This window comes from Hemitrygon akajei, unplaced genomic scaffold (genome assembly GCF_048418815.1).
Source record: "Hemitrygon akajei unplaced genomic scaffold, sHemAka1.3 Scf000054, whole genome shotgun sequence".
NCBI classification, from domain to species: domain Eukaryota; kingdom Metazoa; phylum Chordata; class Chondrichthyes; order Myliobatiformes; family Dasyatidae; genus Hemitrygon; species Hemitrygon akajei.
The window spans coordinates 173481-195952 of record NW_027331940.1 but is presented as its reverse complement, the minus strand read 5'-3'; the positions used below and the strand labels follow the sequence as shown (position 1 = coordinate 195952).

The 22472-nt window shown below is 44.1% G+C and overlaps 1 protein-coding gene across 1 annotated transcript in view; it reads left to right on the top strand.

Annotated features, from left to right (window-relative positions):
* The window catches only part of LOC140721341 (NACHT, LRR and PYD domains-containing protein 3-like), a 54521-nt gene that overhangs the window by 23801 nt on the left and 8248 nt on the right, over positions 1–22472 (top strand). Inside the window, exons 3-9 of the mRNA XM_073036182.1 lie at positions 1833–2125; positions 8429–8594; positions 10047–10141; positions 12111–12470; positions 13065–13231; positions 20928–21099; positions 21207–21272. Coding sequence (XP_072892283.1) covers positions 10132–10141; positions 12111–12470; positions 13065–13231; positions 20928–21099; positions 21207–21272 — 775 coding nt within the window. The 5' untranslated portion in view covers positions 1833–2125; positions 8429–8594; positions 10047–10131. The remainder of the gene's footprint in view (positions 1–1832; positions 2126–8428; positions 8595–10046; positions 10142–12110; positions 12471–13064; positions 13232–20927; positions 21100–21206; positions 21273–22472) is intronic.

Genomic DNA, 22472 nt, shown 5'->3' with positions numbered 1-22472 from the left:
CTCTCTGGGAGAGGTTAGTCCATTGCTGGTTAGTGACCGGCCTGGTGCCACCTCTGCCCGGGACAGTCTGCCCTTTGATCATTTCGGGCAATGGATAAAAATGTCACTATGCCGTGCACCCAGACAATCAACATCCCGTTCGCTAATCTGGACTAAACGCGATAAAGAAAGAATTCCTCTGGAGGAAGTTTCACGGTCGGTTATAATAAGCACATGCATTTGTAAAGATGGGCGATCAGAAAGCCTCTGAGTGGCTTTGTGCTGGGAAATGCTATCCCCAGTGGGATGAGCTGCCAGAGGAAGAAATGGAGGCAAATACATCCAAAATATTTAAACGTTTATTCGACATGCGCAGGAAATATTTCTAGGGATATGGCCCAATCAGTGGTTTTACGGACGAATTCAGGTGGTCTCATGCTCGTCATGGCACGTTTGGGAAGGGCCGGATTCTGTGCTCTGGGTCTGTCGAATAACTACCAATATGATTCGGTTCTCGTGCCTCGAGCGGTAGACAGATAGAGAGAAAGATGGACAAACACGCAAACAAAATTCAAAAAACAAGCAAACAAACAAATCAATAAATAGATGGACCGACCGATAGATAAATAAGTAAATAAATAAATAGATAAATTAAAATCCATCGAAATTTCTGTTACTGTGAATAGCTAAGCGAGTAAAAGATGACCTGATTTCCAAAAGGCATAAAGTCAAAGACTTTTTAAGAATTAACTTTTAAGAATTTTTAATTAAGAAATTAAAGACACTTTCTTTAATATTTTAAGCAAGATTACCTTTTTTTATTTCCATCTTTTACGGTTTCAAAATAACAAAAAAGGAAAAGGGCCCGAAGCAAAGATTTGGGCACCCTGCATGGTCAGTACTTAGTAACACCCTTTTTGGCAAGAAACACAGCTTGTAAACGCTTTTTGTAGCCAGCTAATAGTCTTTCAATACTTCTGTGGGTATTTTCGCCCATGCTTCCTTGCAAAAGGCTTCTAGTTTTGTGAGATGTTTGGCTACCTTGCATGCACTGCTGGGAACGTAGAAGATTTGGGGGAGATTTGACAGAGGTCTGCAAAACCATGAGGTGTACAGGTAGGGTAGATAGGTAGAGGGACGGGGAGAGTGAGCGTTAGCTCAGGGGATAGAGCGGAGTGAGGCTTCCACTTTTAATCAGCATACCACTACACCCCCCACAGACACTCGTGCTCATTTTCAATCAGTGCGTCAATCCCTTTTTGACTGCCTATTTAACGTATGTGGTATTTTCAATGACAACGCAGTCCCTTCCTCTGGCCATTTGGAAATAATAACTTTTAAGAGAAAAACACTCCACAGTTATTTCCGGCGGGGTGCGGATCAACAACCATTGCTTGTGAAATGAAACCGACTGTTAGCCGTGGACGGGGGGGGGGGGGGGGGGGGGGGGTGGTTTCTTGTGACAACAGTGTATAGAAAATAGTATACTTTCTAATAGTAAATACTATTTAATAGTAAATAGTAAAAGAAGTATATTTTTTTCGACTATATATATATATATATATATATATAGTCGAATGTGTTTGGTTTAATTTCAGCAGAAATGCGGCTCCCTGTACCTGAACAGGTGAGGGAGGTTTGAGCTGAAACTCTATCCATGTCAGGCAGACTTTCTTACACAGAGGGCGGAGTTCAGACCTTCCCAGAACCCGGGCTGGATCAAATCCGCAGCCTGGGACTCGCTGTGTTAAACAGAGAAACTCCGCCCACTGGTTGTGATGAAAGAAAAAGGAGAGATCCACACGGAAATCCGGACAGAAAGGTTAATGCAGCCTGTTTGTTTCCCTCTTTAGGGTTGCTACATTGATCCCACTCCCACCTCCTCCCGCGATCAGACCCGTCCTGAGCCGGTGAGAGTTAGTGTGACCCGGACTGCGGCAGTCCCGCTCTACCCCGGCTCACCCGGCCCTGTCCATCTGTAATGAGCGACGGACACATCACAGCCGAGTGGCCTCGGGAGCAGCAGCTCAGACTCAACTCTCCGTACAGGGTGAGCACACCGATGCAGGACCATTGTCGGTCACCGGGATGTCAGACTGTGATTTCCCGGGACCACACTGAACGCCGTCCGGTTACAACATCAGAGGTAAGTGTTGTATATGATTCCGCACAACGGTTCAGCGTTTAAAGCGAGACTATGTTTTAGTCGAGATTGAGAGTGAGTTTTGTGGGAGAAGGGAGTCCTGACATGTTCATGTAAACGAGTCAATTACTATCCAAATGGATTAAGAGAACCAAGAGTGGTTACTACTGAGTGCGAGCGGAAGAAATCTCTCACCCCGGTAGTGACATATGAAATAGCCCACGGGGCAGTGACCCGTCACCGATCTCTCTCAAACAAGAGAAAACTGCAAATGTTGGAAATCCCAGCAACACACACAAAATGTTGGAGGAACTCTACTGGCCAGGCAGCAGCCTTGGAAAAAAAAGTACGGTTACCTTGGAGGTCACAGGTAATGTTCTTTACATTGTGCCATTGGTTCTACCGCTGTTCCCTGTAGCAGAAAGCGTTAAACTTCCATCACATTTGAACGACAGTGTTTTGACGAACCGGTTTGGATTTGATTTCAGTGGAATGGCCGCTCCCTGTTCTGAGGAATGTGCTCTTTAAACACAGACCCTGAGCTCCGAGCCTCACAGAACAACAAACCGCACCTTCCAAATCAGTCAATCATCTGCCCTCCTCCCCTTTCCATTCCAGTCCTGATGAAGGGACTCAGTCCGTAACGTCGACTGTTTACACCCGTCCATAGATGCTACCTGACCTGCTGAGTTCCTCCAGCACTGTGTGTGTTGCCATGGTTACGAGAGATACGTGTGGGGCAGTAGGCGGGGTTATTTGTAAGAAACCATGCACAGTATTCACACTCTCAGGAAATCTTGGGGAATTGAGTTGCGAATAATTCAGCTTCTGGTATTTATTTTGGATCTTTATTTCCAACCAACCAGGTGCCTCTGCATTGATTCAGCGATCAAGGACATCAATGTTTTTTTTGTTTGTTTTTTCGAGCCACTTCTGGCGTCTGTGCTTTTTTGTGTTCCTACTGTTAGAATTTTTTGAGAATGTGATTAAATACATTGATGAAGGAAGAGCAGTAGATGTAGTGTAAATAGATTTCTGCAAGGCATTTGATAAGGTCTGCCATGCAAGGCTTATTGAGAACGTAAGGAGGCATGGGATCCAAGGTGACATTGCTTTGTGGACCCAGAACTGGCTTGCCCACAGAAGGCAAAGCGTGGTTGTAGATGGGTCATATTCTACATGGAGGCTGGTGACCAGTGGTATGCCTCAGGGATCTGTTCTGGGACCCTTGCTCTTTGTGATTTTTATAAATGACCTGGATGACGAAGTGGAAGGATGGGTTAGTAAGTTTGCTGATGACACAACGGTTGGGGTGTTGTGGATAGTGTGGAGGGCTGTGAGAGTTTACAGCGGGACATTGATAGGATGCAGAACAGGGCTGAGAAGTGGCAGATAGAGTTCAAGACGATTAAGTGTGAGGTGGTTCATTTTGTTAGGTCAAATATGATGACAGACTGCAGTATTAATGGTAAGACTCTTGGCAGTGTGGAGGATCAGAAGGATCTTGGTGTCCGAGTCCATAGGACACTCAAAACAGCTGCTCAGGTTGACTTCGTGGTTAAGAAGGCGTACAGTGCATTGACCTTCATCAATCGTGGAATTGAATTTAGGAGCCAAGAGGTAATGTTACAGTTATATAGGACCCTGTTCAGAACCCGCTTGGAGTACTGTGCTCTGTACCTCACTACAGGAAGGATGTGGAACCCATAGAAAGGGTGCAAAGCAGAGTTCCAAGGATGTTGCCTGGATTGGGGAGCATGCCTCATGAAAACAGGTTGAGTGAACTTGGCCTTTTCTCCTTGGAGCGACGGAGGATGAGACTTGACCTGATAGAGATGTATACGATGGCGAGAGGCATTGATCGTGCGGGTAGTCAGAGGCTGTTTCCCAGGGCTGAAACGGCTGCCACAAGAGGGCACATGTTTAAGCTGCTTGGGAGTCGGTAAGAAGAGATGTCAGGGGTAAGCTTTTTACGCAGAGAGTGGTAAGTGGTGGAATTGGCTGCCAGTAACGATGGTGGAGGTGATACGATAGGCTATTTTAAGAGACTTTTGGATAGGTACATGGAGCTCAGAAAAATTGAGAGCTATGGGTAACCCTAGTAATTTCTAAGATAGGTTTACGTTCGGCACAACGTTGTTTACCGAAGGGCCTGTATTGTGCTGCAGGTTTTCTATGTTCCATGCTTTTCTATGTTAACTGCACGATTGACATTTTCCACAGGTTAAATAAAGATTAGTAACAGGTCTAGAACAATGGCCACCTGTTTCAAAGCAAGGGTGCGACATCCGCCCAGCAAACACCTGTTCCGTTTTCAGAATTTCTAATTTCAGACGGATACATCTATTGTTCCTGTGATGACTGAGGGTGTTCTGAACTCTTCTCCTCAATGGCCAGTGGAAGCAAAGACTTTCATTCCATTGAAGGCTAAGATTCTTGATAAACAATGGGTTACAGGGACGGACATGATGGAATACAGAATGAAATTTCAGATCAGATCAGCCATGATTTCATTACCTGCAGCATCAGTTTTGAGGGATGTGTGCTCCAGTTATGTGTGTTTGTAGGTTGACTGGAAAAGCACTAACAATTTAATTAATGTAAACTTGTATAATCAGTGCATTCGAAGGGAGATGTAATTTTAAGTATATGGTTGAATTGAAAACAAGCATTAAATTGATGAACGGTTTACATCCAACTTTGTGCTTTAAGTATGTGCCCCAGCTACGTCAGGGGATGGAATTTATGAGTAACTCGGTGAGCTGGACATCACGGTGTTAGACCGAGAAACAAGCTCCCGATTCCATGTTAATCCTGCTGCAGACTCCATGTGTCTTTCCACGACCCCAACACAGACCCCTCAGCACCACTAGTGGTCAGGGGACCTCGGATGGCCACGAGTGGCCGGAGATCCCCGCGGAGCCACCATTTGTCGGCGGTCGGATGGACAATGGAGAGGGTTCAGCTGTCCGGCCCTTTCTCTGTGACACTCCCGATCTCCACATCAACTCCATCTATCTGACTCTGGGTGAATTTTAACAATTAACAAACATAATTCCTCTCAGCGATCAGCTGTCTGAGTGATCCCCTGGCTCTGAGAGGAAGGGGTATTTATGGTCCACACTGTCAGGATGTTGAGTTTACCAGGAGACAAAGACTGCAGGGATGAGAAGTTTTCTGTTGTCTAATACACTGTGTGTGAACCCAGCTGGCAATTCTGGTTTACATTTGTAAAACAGATGTTCTTTTTTTCAAAATACTGAACAGCAAAACTCTGCATTGATTAATCTACTCGAAACCAGATCAGCCTCGATAGTTCTCCCAAATCAGTCGGGACTTTGTGACCAAACTCGAGAAAAAAAGCACGCTGCCCACTCCAACAACGGCACAGCCGGATGAATCCCATCATTGATTTTGTTGTCGCTCTGAAACCAGAATAAACGGCCATTCCGGTGTTTTAAAATACAAGTGCTCTCCCACACCAGGACCTAACGATATGTGTGCGGTACTTTACGTCGCACACACAGAAACATAGAAAGCCTACAGCACATTACAGGCCCTTGGGCCCATAAAGCTGTACCGAACCTTAGAGCTACCTAGGTTTGCACATAGGCCTCTATTTTTCTGAGCTCCATGTACCTATCCAGGAGACTCTTTAACAACCCTATCGTATCAGCCTCCACCACCGTCGCCGGCAGTCCATTCCACGCAGTCACCACTCTCTACGTAAAAAACTTACCCCTGACATTTTCCCCGTACCAACTTCCAAGCTCCTTAAAACTATGCACTCTCGTTGTAGCCATTTCAGCCCTTGGTAAAAAGCCTCTGACTATCAACAGGATCAATGTCTCTCATCATCTTATACACCTCTATCACTTAACTTCTCATCCTCTGTCGCTCCAAGGAGAAAAGGCTGATTTCACTCAACCGTGCTGCCAGGCTCGCATTGAAACGGGTTAATGGCTGAGGTACCAATCACGACATCCCCCCCTCCCCCCCCCACCCCACCACCGGTGCTGTGAACAGAGTATTTACAAGCTACGTTATTCTCATTGATGCGAAGAGATGTCAATTACTGGTTACACCCAATAGTGGAGGAGGGCCAGTGGAGAGGGTGGTACCACCATCTCCCGCTTGCGTTCTGAACTCTCTGTCAAAGCGGAACAACCCTCAAACTAAATGTCCCCCTTTTTTATTTATCTCCATTTCCCTCCGAGGGAAGTTGGGGGCTTTTGTGAACCATAATCTGCAGCCGGTGTCTGACTTATGGCTGGAAAGCAGGAGGAGACTGCTTGGTCCATCGGCTTGATGCCGGCTCCCCGGGGTGCCAGAGATCCCGCCTGAAGAAGTGGGGGGAATTTTATTGAAAGGATAAAGATGGTGTGAGAGGGGTCAGACAGGATGTTTGTCTCAGTGGGGACAGGAGGGGCTCATCTGTGGAAATGTTTGAGCCCAAGGTGGTGGTGAGCAGAGGGATTCACCATATTGGTGGACAAACACGGGCAGACTATTGACCTGTAAGTGGGGCTAATGGTCCGGGCAAAGTAAGGATATGAGTGGTGTTGGGGGGTGTGGCAAGGATGGACAGGTATGGGGTCTTGTTGAATGACAGGACTGGCTGGAGGGGCCGAGTGGCCTGCTCCTGTTCCTGTTGTCTGTGTGTTCAAAGAGAAGGAATAACCAGACTGTTCTTGGGCCTGCAGGAAGTCCCAGTCGGTGTTGTAGGGACAGCTGCTTACAGTCCAGTTGTTCCCAAACTGTGTCAACCATTTGACTGACGGACCAAATTCAATATTTCTAAATTTTCAATCGATACATACCATATATTTATAAATTGGTCACTTCACAAAACTCTATATATTGTTAACGACATAAAAACGATATTTTATATTGTGACTGACAGAGAATCATATAATTTCTGTTCCGTGTGTTATCTGAATGTACTTGCCTGTGATGCTGCCACAAGTCAGTGTTTCTCTGTACCTGTACCTTCCCGTACTTGTGCACTTGGCAATAAATTCAACAGGACCTGAGAAAACTCAGGGAGATTTGATTGTGATGATCATATTGACACCTCGGTAGGTGGAATGTAAAGAGACAGTACACTGTTAAATGTAAGACCCTTAACAGTGTCGATGAGCATAGGGATCTTGGAGTCCAAGTTCATTGCTCCCTGAAAGTAGCTACATGGCTGGTTAAGAAGGCAAATGGCATGTTTGCCTTTATAAGTCAAGATATTACATTCAAAATTCATAAAACTCGATCAGACCACATCTGGAGTGTTTCATACAGTTCTGGTCGCCCCCATTCTCGGAAGGATGTCGGGGCATTGGATGCACATTACAAAAAAAAGATATATCCTTGATGCTGCGCTTTTTTCAGGCCATGTGAAAATTTACGGCTCAGAGCAATGGTTGACCCACACAGCTGAAAAAATAGTAATTTGTGGGAACATCGGAGACCCAACCACGTTAGATTCTATCATATTAAACACGATTGAATGTGGTACATTGTCGTGCTTCCTGTTATAGACGAAATGTTAAACGTCAATAGAGTGGACAGAACTGTTTCACCGGCAGCCTCTCTGGTGTCCAGGAAATAGTAATGAGTAACGCAAGAAAAAATAATAATAATTTCGCCTTGTCCGAGGGAGCGTACTGTGAGGCAATGAGGCTCACGTGCTTAACAATACAGAACTAATGTTGAGCAGGGATTAACTAGAAGGTCCATTTTATATAAATTCAAGAGCTTTTCATTTTCGTGTCTCGAAAGATCACTATTAATGCCCCAATAATTACTTTTACTACCTTTTTAGAACACTGGGTGTCGTACCTTCTCCATTATAGGTATGAGCAAGGATGAGATCTGGGCCAAATTGCGCAATTAAGCGTTCAGCATATCACGCATCATCTTGGACAAACCCAGTTCTGATACTGGGTCTTCCACATTGTATTTTTACACAGATCCAATCTGATTTACCGAGTTTCCAGCACTTTATGAGAGGAGGGCAGGAATATGGTATTGGGGCAAAAAAAAAAAATCAGCCATGATTGAATGATGGTGCAGACTCGATGGGGCGAATCACTTCATTCTGCTCCGATATCTTATCATGACAGAATGATGAGTCCTTCGTATCCCCTATCAGGATTCGTGACGTGTGAGGGACAATTACAGATTTGTTCACTGAGATCCTTTTATTTGTCTTCAGCGTTTAAATTTCAGTGAGATTTGCCTTTGGAACATTGAGCAGAAATGTTTTACTCTCCTTTGTATTGTTAATGTGCTTCATTATCTCTCTGGTTAAAGTTAGACCTGTGGTGAGAGATTTATTGGAAGAAAAGCCCACAACTGGAAGCAAACCACGACTGAAAACGAGGGAACAGTGACAAGTGAACCAGCCCAAGGACTGAGAGCACCAACTGGAGAGAAACCCTTCTGACTCAGAGTTTCTATTGATTCAGTCAGGAGAAAGGTTGGTGAGTCTCATTTACACGAACACTGGTCCTTTAGTCATTACATATCTGTACAAGGAAGGTAGGAAATTAGTTAAATGGACTGAATGTGCCCAGAAATACCAGATATGCCTCTGCCTGACCCAGCTCCAATCACTCCAGGTCTAGTAATGTGCTTTCAGAAGCCCAGCTCTTTAAAGTCACAAACATTCTCTCAGTGTTTGCTCATTTGAAGGTCCTGCATCATCTGAAGTAGTGTTTGGTCAGTTCTGATGTTTCCTTGTTATATTATAATCACCTGAAAATGCATTGACAATCTCCTCCCTTTATATGAAGCCCCAAACGTGTCGTGCTGTAGTGATTGTAGAAATGCGGAATTATCATGAACTGCAGCAACATGTCATTGATTCCTCTGGCTATTGCAATTTGCAATGATATACTAACCCTCGAATATATCGTCATGCAAGCCTCTGCTGAGAACAGACTTTTTATAAAGCAAAATGTCCCAACACTGCATTTTATTCAATCCTCACTAGCAAATGGCAAGCAACAGTTTACATTGACATACCTTGGCCTCATCAAGTACTTTTCTGCTAATTACATTGTCAGAACCTGTGAAGGTGACATTAAGCAGAGGTGGAAATTCAAAGTTATGTTCCCATGGATGTTGTACATAGGACTTCAGCAAAGCCTTTGACAATGTGTCACATGGCAGCTTGGTCTCGATGATCAGGTCTCATGCTGTCCGGAGAGAGCAAGTTGGATGTTTTCAAAATTAGCTTCAAGGTAGCAAGCAAAGAGTGCTGGTTGAAGGCTTCTCCTCGCAATGGAGGTGAGTAATCAGTGGTGTGCCATGAGGCTACAATTTGGGAACTTTGATATTCGTTATATTATTGCAATGATTTGGATGCGGTTGCACAAGGCTTACTTGACGGGTAAGATCGCAGAATGCACAGCATTAGTAGTTGCTGTTCACAGAGAAGATTATCGTAGCATCTAGGGGATCTAAATGGACAAGGGGTGGCAAAGAGATTGAAAAACCAACCCCAGCAGCAGCGGATTCATGCAGATGTTGGGGATTATGTGGAGGAAACAGCCAGAGGAAGTGGATGAGGCAGGCGCATTCGCATAATTTAAAAAAAACAGTTGGGATGTGTAGATGGAGTGAAAAGGCCAGATGGGAAATGGGCCCATCACAGGAAATTGTGACCATCTCGGTTGGCACTGTAGTTGGCATTGTCTCGTTGAGTGGAACACACTGAATTTGGACTCTATTACTCTGTGACTCTGTCAGTAGATACCCCAGATATCATTGGACAGAGATACAGAGATGGTGCAGAAGTTGTTATTAAGCGGGAATGTTTGGTCCACAAGCCAACTGCTTCTCTGATGCAAGGGATGGAAATACTGTCATATTTGCAAAGTAATTGTAGTCTCTCTAACTCACTGTCTGCTTGTTGTGTAATTCACAGCATCACCAGCAGGTGGAGCTTTCCAGAACCGGGACCAAAATGTAAACAAGACGACGACAATCAACAATCGTCAGTCAGAATCAGAATGGACACAGGTATGATCACTGGGATCTTTGAATTAAACTTTTGTCGCGTTTGTACACAGTAGTTCAGATGAAGAAACTTACACAGATGTTAACAGGGCATAGAAAAGTTTCATCAAGCAGTGCCATTTATCCCACTGCTAAAGAGGCCTTAAATAATTGATCAAACCTAACAGTTCCAGCGCAGGGTCCTGACACCGGTGATGGTCAAATCACTCCACTCACCAGGCAAAGCTTCACCTGAGTGAATGAAACAGGGACTCCAGAATCAGGTGGTCATGAGTGAAACACAGACAGGAATGCAACAGCAGTCTTGTGGTTTATGTAAATGTTCAGGGTCAGGGTCCTTTTCACCTCCAAACTAGTACTGCGGTGTAAGACATCGCCAACTTTCATTTATAAAATTCAGAACCAGAAAATAGGAGCATTTCCTGGATTTCAGAGATTGTGTGATAACAGAGCATTTCAGTTTTTGGAAGGAAAGCTATCAACACCTCCCTGGGTTTTCTCGGCTGCTGCACAAACGAGAAGTGGGGTGTTTCCAAAATCTGTTTTCTGTAGCAGAGCAGAGATTATTGCCGGTGTTGGGAATGGCTGAGGACCAGGAGGCAGCTCATTGTAGATACATTTGTGGTCTGCTTCAGAGATTTAATACCCCAATGAATGTCTGGGCTGTGGAGAAATGGTGAATGTGAGTTTCTCATTATTTCCCTCCTGAGATGATCTTCTACATGAATTTAAATTCCTAGGATCTCTGCTGGGAAACCCGGTATTACCAATTACCAAATGTCTCTGTCACCTATAGAAATTGTGATTCTGTTCAAATCTGTTATTCCAGGTGGAGTAAAACGATATTACAGCCTGGAAACGGGTCCTTCTGCCCATCTAATTCATGCTGATCTAAATGCCTGAGATTGCCCCATTTTCCTGCAGTTTTTATCAAATTTCCCTTGTAAACTTCTTCTATCCTTTTTCCTGACCACATGCTCTCAACTTCGTAATCTTATTTGTGTTTGCAATCTCCTCTGGATGCACGTAATTTATACCCATCACCCAGCAGGTGAAAAAATGCCCCTTTGGTCCGTTTCAAATCTCTGCCCTCAAGTCTCAGACTCCCCTACCACGGGGAAAATAACATGACCATCTACCCTATCTATGCCCCGGATTATTTTATGTTCATATACGCGTGTAGCGTCACCCTTCAAGCCCCTGAGCTCCACGGAAAACTGTCCTAGCCGAACCATATAACACAATGAACAACACCCTAGTCCAGTACCGTAGTGTTCATTCTTCACTACACATTTTCCAGATTAAGCACGTCCATCCTATAGATTACCAACTGCAACTGCACGCAAAGCTCTATAACCAAGACTTTGCCAATGACTTGCATAGTTGTTACATGATGATCATCAGGCGGGGGATAAGATGGGAACCAGGGCAGCGGTCAGCATAGATCTCCAGGTAATGATCAGTCTGTGACTCAGGGGACTGGACAATGTGCCTCTCAAGGGAATGGTCATTCTGTGACCAAGGGAACTGGATATCATGTGACAAAGCGATTGGAGAATGTGTGATCCAGCAGACTGGACCATGTGTAATCCCGTTGCTGGTCGGTGTGTGACACAGATGACTGGACAGTTAGTGACCCTGGGAGATCTTAGCTTTTGGAAGATAATCGCAGTGATATTTCCCAGTGTCACCGGACACCGTTGCATTAAGATCCTGTGGTCATCCGTGTGTTCAACTGCTGTGAATTCAGTGATCAGTATTACTGTGTCTATCCTGTAATTTTACTGGGAGTTAATGTGTCCAGTCACCGGGTTATTGGGATGGTCACCTGGCAGGACGTACGGTTCACATTACCCAGCACAGTTCCACTCCAAATCTGGTCAGACTGTGTCTTGGCTCCACTGCAGTCTGAATCAGTTTTGCTCAGCTTGAAATTATACTTGTATAACCTGCAATTCATCACTTATTTCAGGTGGGAAATTGAAGCGAGTAACAAAAGGATTGAAGAGGTTTAAACCAGGCGAATCATCGAGGGAAGATGATCGGGACACAGGAAGCAAGGTACCAAAGCAGGGTCAGATTGAGAGCAATGTCCCAATGGAATGCGGTCTGGCCACAGAAGAATTGGAGCAAATTCAGCCCGGAGACAGTGACGTCAGACACACCGATCAGGACCCTGGAACCAGCACAAGTGAGGTGACTGTCTGTCAGCCCAGAGACAGTGACGTCAGAGACATCGATCAGGACCCTGGAACCAGCACAAGTGAGGCGACTGACTGTCAGCTCAGAAGCTCGTTGAACACGGAATTGTCAAGTCCCCAACAAGGAGCAGGTGAGTGAAATATGAGGGTGATGGGTTCGCAGAATGTGGCAAGGAGGAGGGTAAAGGTGAGGCCTTGTTGGAGGGTTGGTCAGAGGAGAGGGGGAATGTGTGGGTGTGGTACACGTGGTGTAGTGGGGCACCCGTTACCCCACTACAGGAAATGTACTACCTGCTTTGAGGATTTCCAGGATGTGTATTGGAGGAAATGCAGCTGTCCAGATAAGGAGAGAATTTCCGGGATGTGAATCAGGGGAAATGTATTTGCCAGGATGGAGGAAGTATCCATCTAGGAATACTGAGGAATCCAGATTCAGAAATCTGGGAAGCGAATATTACCGACAGTCCCAACATCTATTGCCCATCCAAAACTGAAATAGGTGAGTGGGCTGGTTGGGGGGATGGACTGGTTTGCATTAAATGTGGTCCTTCTATTACGTAATGTCTAGAACATCGTTGGTTCGGTTTTAAGGCCAGTGTTGGAATCAATCCATTGTTTGTGTCTGTAGGCAGGTTCAAGACACGTTTTTTTGTTGAGTTGGGTGAGAGTGGTGGAGACGAGGGATATCTGAGTTCAAGCCTACATATTCCTTTTTATATTCACAGAGCCAGGGTTTACAATCTCTGACCTCCTTGCAGAGGGGGGCGAGTATCAACTCTACCAACTGACAAAGTTCTACAGAGAGAGACTCAAACAAGCAATTGAAGAAAAGGTTGAAAGACTCGGTTGGATGTTGACGAAGGAGGGACATTTCAGTAGAGAAGAAAATGAGGTGAGTGTAGCTTGTGTATTGTCACAGAACTGCTGGGAATAGTGACCAAAATTAATCTCCTTCACCTTCTTGGAGTTCTACATGGAATTGGAGCCTTTGATCTCTGACTTGTCTCCAGCAGATCTGGTTTCAGCTGTTAAGGTGGGGAGCACTGGGAACTACAGGTTCAGTGTCACCTTTACCTCTCACACCTGCTGTATTTATCAGTCTGATATAAGAGCAGTGGCTGCATATCTGGACTTTGAACATGGACATCCAGTCTAAACTAATGTCAAATCTTGTCTGAACTGTCGAGCAGATTCACCTCATCTCATTAATCCAGGATGAGTATGAAACAGTCAGATTGTAAATTGAGCCAACCAGCTTCACTGCAGTACTTGACGGAGGGTCTTGACAGCTGGTCTTGGCTCCGTGAGTTCCCAAACAATGTGTGGCAGACTTGGCATAGTCATAGAAAGGTACAGCACAGAAGCAGGCCATTTGGCCCATCTATTCTATACCGGACTACGTAAACTACCTACTCCCATTGACCTTCACCGGGCCATGGCGATCTGTACCCTTAACATTCATGGATCTAACCGCATGTAACCGCTTGTACTGCTTGCGCTGCTAGATAGTTTCACACTCTTATCACCCTCTGAATTAACAAGTTTCACCTTTGTACCCCCTGAACTTTTCACCTTTCACCCTTTACTGATAACCTCTTGTTGTAGCACCTCTTCACCTCAGTACAAAATGTTGCTTGCATTTATCCTGTCTATACCCCATGTAATTGTGTACACTTCTATCAAATCTGCCCTCAGTCTTCCACGTTCCAATGAATAAAGTCCTAACCCCTTTACTCTTTTCTTATAACTTAGGTTTTCCAGTCCTGACAACATCCTTGTCAAGTCAAGTCAAGTCAAATTTACTCAAAAAGCACATTTAAAAACAACCCATGTTGACCAAAGTGCTGTACAAACCATAACAGGTAGCTAAAATTACAAATACAAGAAACACAGATATAAACAACAAGACACTCAGCTTACAGGCACAAAATAAACAATACACGAGCCTAGGCACAAGCCAAAAATCAGCCACATCAGGAAGATTCAACCGCTCGTGAATAAAGGTAAGTTTTGAGCCTGGACTTAAAAGAGTCAATGGAGGGGGCAGATCTGATATGGAGGGGAATGCTGTTCCACAGTCTAGGGGCTACAACAGCAAAGGCGCAGACAGCTCTGAACTTAAATTTAGATCGTGCGACAGCCAGGAGCCCCAAGTCAGCCGACCAAATGACCTGGAAGTAGAATAAGGGGTTAGAAGGTCTGCGTAATAAGTATTCTTTCAAACTTATTTCCATCTGTCCTGTAGGTAGGTGAGCAGAACTGCACATAATATCCAAATTAGTTATGGAAAACCTTTCCAATTCCCTACTGGTAACTGTTCTAGGAGATCAATCATTCAAACCCAGGACATCATTGCTCTTATTTCTCAGAGTAATGTCCTAAGCCCATCCATCTTCAGTTGCATCCTCGATTACCTTAATTCCATCATAGGTGTATGTTGCTTGAAGACTATTCAATGCTTACTTCATAATTCCTCAGTTAATCAGGAAGCCCATGTCTGCATTTAGGAAGTGATCATCATTTTACAGCATGAGTGCCAGGCAGTAACCATCTCCATCATAAGATGGCCGCACTGACATTCCTTAATGTTCTGTTGTCTTTACACATCATAAGACCATAAGGCATCGAAGCACAAATGGACCATTGGGCCCATCGATACTGCTCCACCATTACATCATAGGTGATTTCTTTATCCCTCTCAACCCCATTCTCCTGCCTTCTCCCAGTGTACTTTGCTGACCTGACTAATCAAGAAGGTACCAACCTCTGTTTTAAATATACCCAATGGCCTGGTCTCCGCAGCTGTCAGTGCCAATGAATTCTATAGATTCACTACGCTTCGGCTAAAGAATCTCCTCATCTCTGTTCTAAATGGACGTCCCTCTATTCTGAGGCTATTCCGTCTGGTTGTAGACTCCCCCACTTTGAAACATCATCTCTCCCACTTTGAAACATAATCCTCTCGATGCCTTTGACATTCCACAGGTTACAATTAGATTCCCCCTCATCCTTCCACACTCCAGCCAGTACAGACGCATCCAGGAATTATTCTCGTCAAAATCTGGTTTAAGATCACTGATTCTGTTAGTTTTGATTCCACTCTGGACTTTCCACAAAGCCATGACATATTTTCTCTGATCAGGGTCTAAAACCATTCACAATATGCGGTCTAGCCAGTCCTTGTTCTTATATTCTAATCCTCTCGAAATGAATGCTAACATTGTTTTTGCCTTTCCTAACACCGACTCAACCTGCATGGAATCCTGCACTAGTTCTCCTGACACTCTTTACAACTTTTGTTTCTAAATTTTCTCCCAGATTCAAAAATAGTCTACATCATCTCCGCGTCCTCTCAATGCCTTTGGATATTCCACAGGTTACAATTAGGTTCCCCCTCATCCATACACCTGCCATAGAACCATAGAACATTACAGCTCAGAAGCAGGCCTTTTAGCCCTTCTTGGCTGTTCCGAACCATTTTTCTGCCTAGTCCCATTGACCTGCACCTGGGCCATATCCCTCCCCACCCCTCTCATTCATATACTTGTCCAAGTTTTTCTTAAATGTCAAAAGTGAGCCCGCATTCACCACTTCATCTGGCAGATCATTCCACACTCGCACCACTCTCTGCGTGAAGAAGCCCCCCCCCCCAATGTTCCCTTTAAACTGTTCCCCCTTCACCCTTAACCCATGACCTCTGTTTTTTTCCTCCTCTGGCCTCAGTGGAAAAAGCCTGCTTGCATTCACCTTATCTATACCCATCATAATTTAATACACCTCTATCAAATCACCCCTCATTCTCTTACGCTGCAGGGAATAAAGTCCTAACCTATTCAACCTTTCTCTGTAACTCAGTTTCTCAAGTCCCAGCAACATCCTTGTAAACCTTCTGTGCACTCTTTCAACCTTATTAATATCCTTCCTGTAATTAGGTGACCAAAACTGCGCACAATACTCCAAATTCGGTCTCACCAATGTCTTATACAAACTCACCATTACATTCTAACTCTTATACTCAAAACTTTGATTTAGAAAGGCCAATGTACCAAAAACTCTCTTTACAACCCTATCTACTTGTGACGCCACTTTTAGGGAATTATGTATCTGTACTCCCAGATCCCTCTTGTTCTATTGTACTCCTCAGTGTCCTACCATTTACCTTGTATGTTCTACCTTGGTTTGAGCTTCCGAAGTGCAATACCTCACACTTGTCTGCATTAAACTCCATCTGCCATTTTTCTGCCCATTCCTCCAACTGGTCGAAATCCCTCTGCAAGCTTTGAAAACCTTCCTCACTGTCCACTACACCTCCAATCATTGTGTCATCAACAAATTTGCTGATCCAATTTGCCACATTATCATCCAGATCATTGATATAGATGATCCAATGGACCCAGCGCTGATCCCTGTGGCACACCACTAGTCACAGGACTCCACTCAGAGTAGCAATCCTCCACTACCACTCTCTGGCTTCTTCCATTGAGCCAATGTCTAATCCAATTTACTACCTCTCCATGTATACCTAGCAACTGAATCTTCCTAACTAACCTCCCATGCGGAACCTTGTCAAAGGCCTTACTGAAGTCCATGTAGACAACATCCACTGCCTTCCCTTCATCCAGTTTCCCGGTAACTTCCTCGAAAAACCCTAATAGGTTGGTCAAACATGATCTCCATGCAAAAAGCCATGCTGACTTTTTCTAGTAAGTCCCTGTCTATCCAAATACTTGTAGATCCTATCTCTTAGTATTCCTTCCAAGAATTTAACTACTACCGATGTCAAACTTACCAGCCTATAACTTCCAGGTTTTCTTTTTGAGCCTTTTTTAAACAACGGAACTACATGAGCTATCCTCCAATCCTCCGAAACCTGACCCTTGGATATCGACATTTTAAATATTTCTGCCAGGGCCCCTGCAATTTCAACACCGGTCTCCTTCAAGTTCCGAGGGAATACCCTGTCAGATCCTGGGGATTTGTCTACTCTGATTTGCCTCAAGACAGCAAGCATCTCCTCCTCTTTAATCTGTATAAGTTCCATAACCTCCCTACTTGTTTGCCTTGTTTCAGTAGACTCCATTCCAGTTTCCTTCGTAAATACAGATGCAAAAAACCCATTTAATATCTCTCCCATTTCTTTTGGTTCCATACATAGCCGACCACTCTGATCTTCAAGAGGACCAATTTTATCCCTTACTATCATTTTGCTCTTAACATACCTGTAGAAGCTCTTAGGATTATCCTTCACCCTGACTGCTAAAACAACGTCATGTCTTCTTTTAGCCCTCCTGATTTCTTTCTTAAGTATTTTCCTACTCTTTTTATACTCCGCGAGCATCTTATTTCCTCCCTGTTGCCTATACTTGTTATACATCTCTCGCTTCTTCTTTATCAGAGTTCCAATATCCCTCGAGAACCAAGGTTCCTTAGTCTTATTCATTTTGCCTTTAACCCTGACAGGAACATACAAACACTGCACTCTCAAAATATCTCATTTGAAGGCCTCCCACTTACCAATTACATCCTTGCCAGAGAACAACCTATCCCAATCTACGCTTTTTAGATCCTTTCTCATTTCTTCAAATTTGGCCTTTTTTTCCAGTTTGGAACTTCAACCCGAGAACCAGATCTATCTTTATCCAAGATCAAATTGAAACTAATGTCATTATAATCCCTGGAACCAAAGTGTTCCCCTACACACACTTCCATTACCTGCCCTAACTCATTTCCTAATAAGAGATCTAATATTGCATCTCCCCAGTTTGTACATCTATATATAGATTTAGAAAACTTTCCTGAACACATTTCACAAACTCTAATCCATCTAGACCTGATGGTAGTCCCGATCAATGTGTGGAAAATTAAAATCCCCTACAATCACAACTTTCTGTCTCCTGCAGTTGTCTGTTATCTCTCTGCAGATTTGCTCCTCTGATTCTCGCTGACTATTGGGTGGTCTATAATACAACCCTATTAATGTGGTCATAATGTGGTTAATATGTTTCTCATATTAATGAGAAACTTTTCTGTTTCTCAGCTCCACCCATATGGTCTCAGTAGACAAGCCCTCTAATCTTTTCTGCCGAAGCACTGCTGTAATATTTTCCCTGACTAGCAAAGCCACCCCTCCACCCTTCATCCCTCTGCCTTTATCACGTCTGAAACATCGGAACCCTGGAACATTGAGCTGCCAGTCCTGCCCCTCTTGTAGCCAAGTTTCAGTAATGGCTATGATGTCATAATTCCATGTGTCAATCCAAGCCCTCAACTCTTCTGCCTTTCCCATCCTTCCACGCTCCAGCCGGTACAGGCGCATCCGGCACTCATTCTCAGCAAAATCGTTTCTGCCAAAGTGTATGGCCATGTACCTCCCTATACTACATTCCAATTGCCACTGATTTGTCCATTTTGTCATCAGTCTATGTCCTCTAGCGAAATCCCTGCTTTCTCAACACCTCCTGTCCTTCCCCATATCTTCGTAACGCGTGCAATCTTAGTCAGAAAGCCTTCAAATCATTAACATAAAGGAAAAAGAAACTGTCCCAAAACCAGACACTGCAGAACACTTTTGGTCACTAACATCCAACATGAAAAAGCCCTAATTGTTCCCAGCTCTGTCAGGCAAGATTCCCTTCCATGGATTTTGGTCTTTTTTAATATGTGCGTCCAAATTCCCCAAAATCTAATCCTCCATTCTCGACTGATGACATCTTCCCAAACGCTGATCAAACTAACTGGCCTCCCATTTTAAATGGTCGATCCTCCGAAACCATTCCAAAATCTAGTGATTCTTGAGTGATCATTACTAATGTCTCCACAATCTCTTCAGCCTCCTCTTTCAGAAGCAATCGGGTGCGCTTGATCTGGACTTCTCTATCTTCAGTACTTCAGTTTCCTGAGCGCCTTCTCCTTAATAATTGCAAATACACTCATATCTGCCACCTGACATTCTCAAATAGTAAACACAAAGTACACTGCAGATGCTGTGGTCAAATCAACACATACAAACAAGCAGGATGAACTCAGCAGGTCGGGCAGCATCAGTTGAAATGAGCAGTCAATGATTCTTTAGTCCTGACGAAAGGTCTCTGCCCGAAACCTTTACTGCTCATCTCAACTGATGCTGCCCGACCTGCTGAGTTCATCCAGCTTGTTTGTACGTGTTGACATTCTCAAATATCTGGCACGTTCTAATGTTTTTACAGTGAAGACTGACGCAAAATACCGACTAATACCTTCCGTCATTTCCTTGTCCCCTGACATTACCTCTCCACTGTCATATTCCAGCGGCCCAAAATCCACTTTCCTCTCTTTCACTCTTCAAATATCAGATGGACCTTTTGGTAAGCTTTATTACATTATTCGCTAGCCTACCTTCATATTTCATATTTTAAGTACTTAGGCTTTTTTAATTGCCTTGGTTTGTAAAAGCATCCCAGTCCTCCAGCGTTCTACTATATTTTGTAATATTCTGTACCCTCTCCCTTGCTTTTGTGCTCCTCATCAGCCACAGTTGATCGCCCTCCCTTTAGAATAATTCTGCATCTTTGTGATCATTTGTCCTGCACCTTTTAAATTGCTCCGAGAAACATCAGCCATTCCTGCTCTGCCATTGTCGCTGTTAGTGTCATTTTTGAATTTATTGTTCCCCAGCTCCTCTCTCATGCCTCTGTAATTCCTCTATCCAACTGCCATACTGATACATCTAACTTTACATTCTCCCTCTCAAACTGCACTGTGAGTTCTGCTATTTGATGATCACTGTCTCTTAAGGGTTTATTTACCTTAAGCTCCCTAATCAAATCTGGCACAATACGCAACACCAAATCCAGATCCGCCTTTCCTATAGTGGGGTCAACCATAGGCTTCTCTCAAAAGCCATCGCATAGGCATTCTATAAAGTCCCTCACTTGGGAATTCAGCACCGACATGATTTCCCAAATCTACCTGCATATTGACTATGTGACTATTTTCACATTCACCTTTTTGCATGCCTCTTCCCTCTCCTGTTGTAATTTGTAGGTCACATCCTGGCTACTGTTAACAGGCCTGTATCATCAGGGTCATTTTACTTATGCAGTTTCTTAACATCTACATCGTCCAATCCGATATCACCTCTTTCTCAGGACTTTTCATTTTTAATGACAGCATCTTTGACCCAACACTTTCACCTACCTGCGTATCCTTTCGATTCAATATTTATCCTTGGATGTAAGCACCCAACTACAAACTTCATTCAGCCACGATTCAGTGATGCCCGCCATCCATTTTTTGCTCTCCCACTCTCCCCTTCTTCCATTCTTGTTGTCGCATCTTTTTGGTGTAATGTTGCACATTGATGGACAAGGAAATTAGTCACATTGCATCTACTGCAGGGTGTCAGTAAATCCTTATTCTTGCACACTATTGATTTAGAATTTCCTTCAGTTACTGTTTCTCTGTTAATGACTGAACCCAGGGAGGATGAGGCAGCAGCCCAGTGATTGCATCTGTTCTGAAGCTACTGGGACCATGAACAGATATTTTCCTCCACATTCTCCATGTCTGTCTGTCTGCTCCACAATAAATTCATTGTTTTCCTTTTATAGAAAGTCACCGAACTGACAGAGAAGGGAAATCGGGCAGAGAGTTCCAAACTCTTCCTCAGTTTGGTGATGGGCAAAGGCTCCCGGGCCCGGAGGGCGATGTGGGAATCCTTTGTGACATGGAGAACTGAGTTACCGAAGTTGGACAGAATACTAAGGGAAATACAGGAACTCGGTACGTTAAAAACACGCACTGAACACAAAGACACATCGAAATAAACGTTTTAGTTAGTTTAATTATTTTAGCTCTGTTTCCATGGATTTTTTAATATATTTAAACAGGTCCCGATCCACAGGAATACATGAACGTCGCCCAAGGGTTATCTGAGCTACCCACGCAGCTGATAGGTGAGTGATGAAATGCACAGTTCAAACCACATCTCAGGTGTTAAACAGTGACTTGGCAAAACCTGGGAATCAAAATTCAGCAATAATCATTCGTTGATCTTTGGATTAAGCTTACAATTTAGAGAATCTCTCTTTGCAGCCTGAATATTCTATATTGTATTTTTATGTTAATCCAGCTGTTGGTTCTGTTGAAGCCTTCACTGCAGGTCCTCATGCTCTGGGAATCCCCACACACCCTAGGCAGTCTCCTTAAAGCACACGATATTGGGGGTATGGGATTGATGTGGATAGAGAAGTGGTTGGCAGACAGGAAGCAAAGGGTGGGAATAAACGGGACCTTTTCAGAATGGCAGGCTGTGACTTGTGGGGTACTGCAAGGCTCAATGCTGGGACCCCAGTTGTTTACAATATATATTAATGATTTAGACGAGGGAATTAAATGCAGCATCTCCAAGTTTGCGGATGACACGAACCTGGGCGGCGGTGTTAGCTGTGTGGAGGATGCTAAGAGGATGCAGGGTGACTTGGATAGGTTAGATAAGCGGGCAAATTCATGGCAGATGCAATTTAATGTGGATAAATGTGAGGTTATCCACTTTGGTTGCAAGAACAGGAAAATAGATTATTATCTGAATGGCAGCCGATTAGGAAAAGGGGAGGTGCAATGAGACCTGGGTGTCATTGTACAACAGTCATTGAAGGTGGGCATGCAGGTACAGCAGGCGGTGAAAAAGGTAAATGGTATGCTGGCATTCACAGCAAAAGGATTTGAGTACAGGAGCAGGGAGGTTCTACTGCAGTTGTACAAGGCCTTGGTGAGACCGCACCTAGTGTATTGTGTGCAGTTTTGGTTCCCTAATCTGAGGAAAGATATTCTTGCCATAGAGGGAGTACAAAGAAGGTTCACCAGATTGATTCCTGGGATGGCAGGACTTTCATATGAAGAAAGACTGGATCGACTAGGCTTATACTCACATGAATTTAGAAGATTGAGGGGAGATCTTATTGAAACGTATAAAATTCTAAAGGGATTGGACAGGCTAGATGCAGGAAGATTGTTTCCGATGTTGGGGGAGTCCAGAACGAGGGGTCACAGTTTAAGGATAAAGGGGAAGCCTTTTAGGACCGAGATGAGGAAAAACTTCTTCACACAGAGAGTGGTGAATCTGTGGAATTCTCTGCCACAGGAAACAGTTGAGG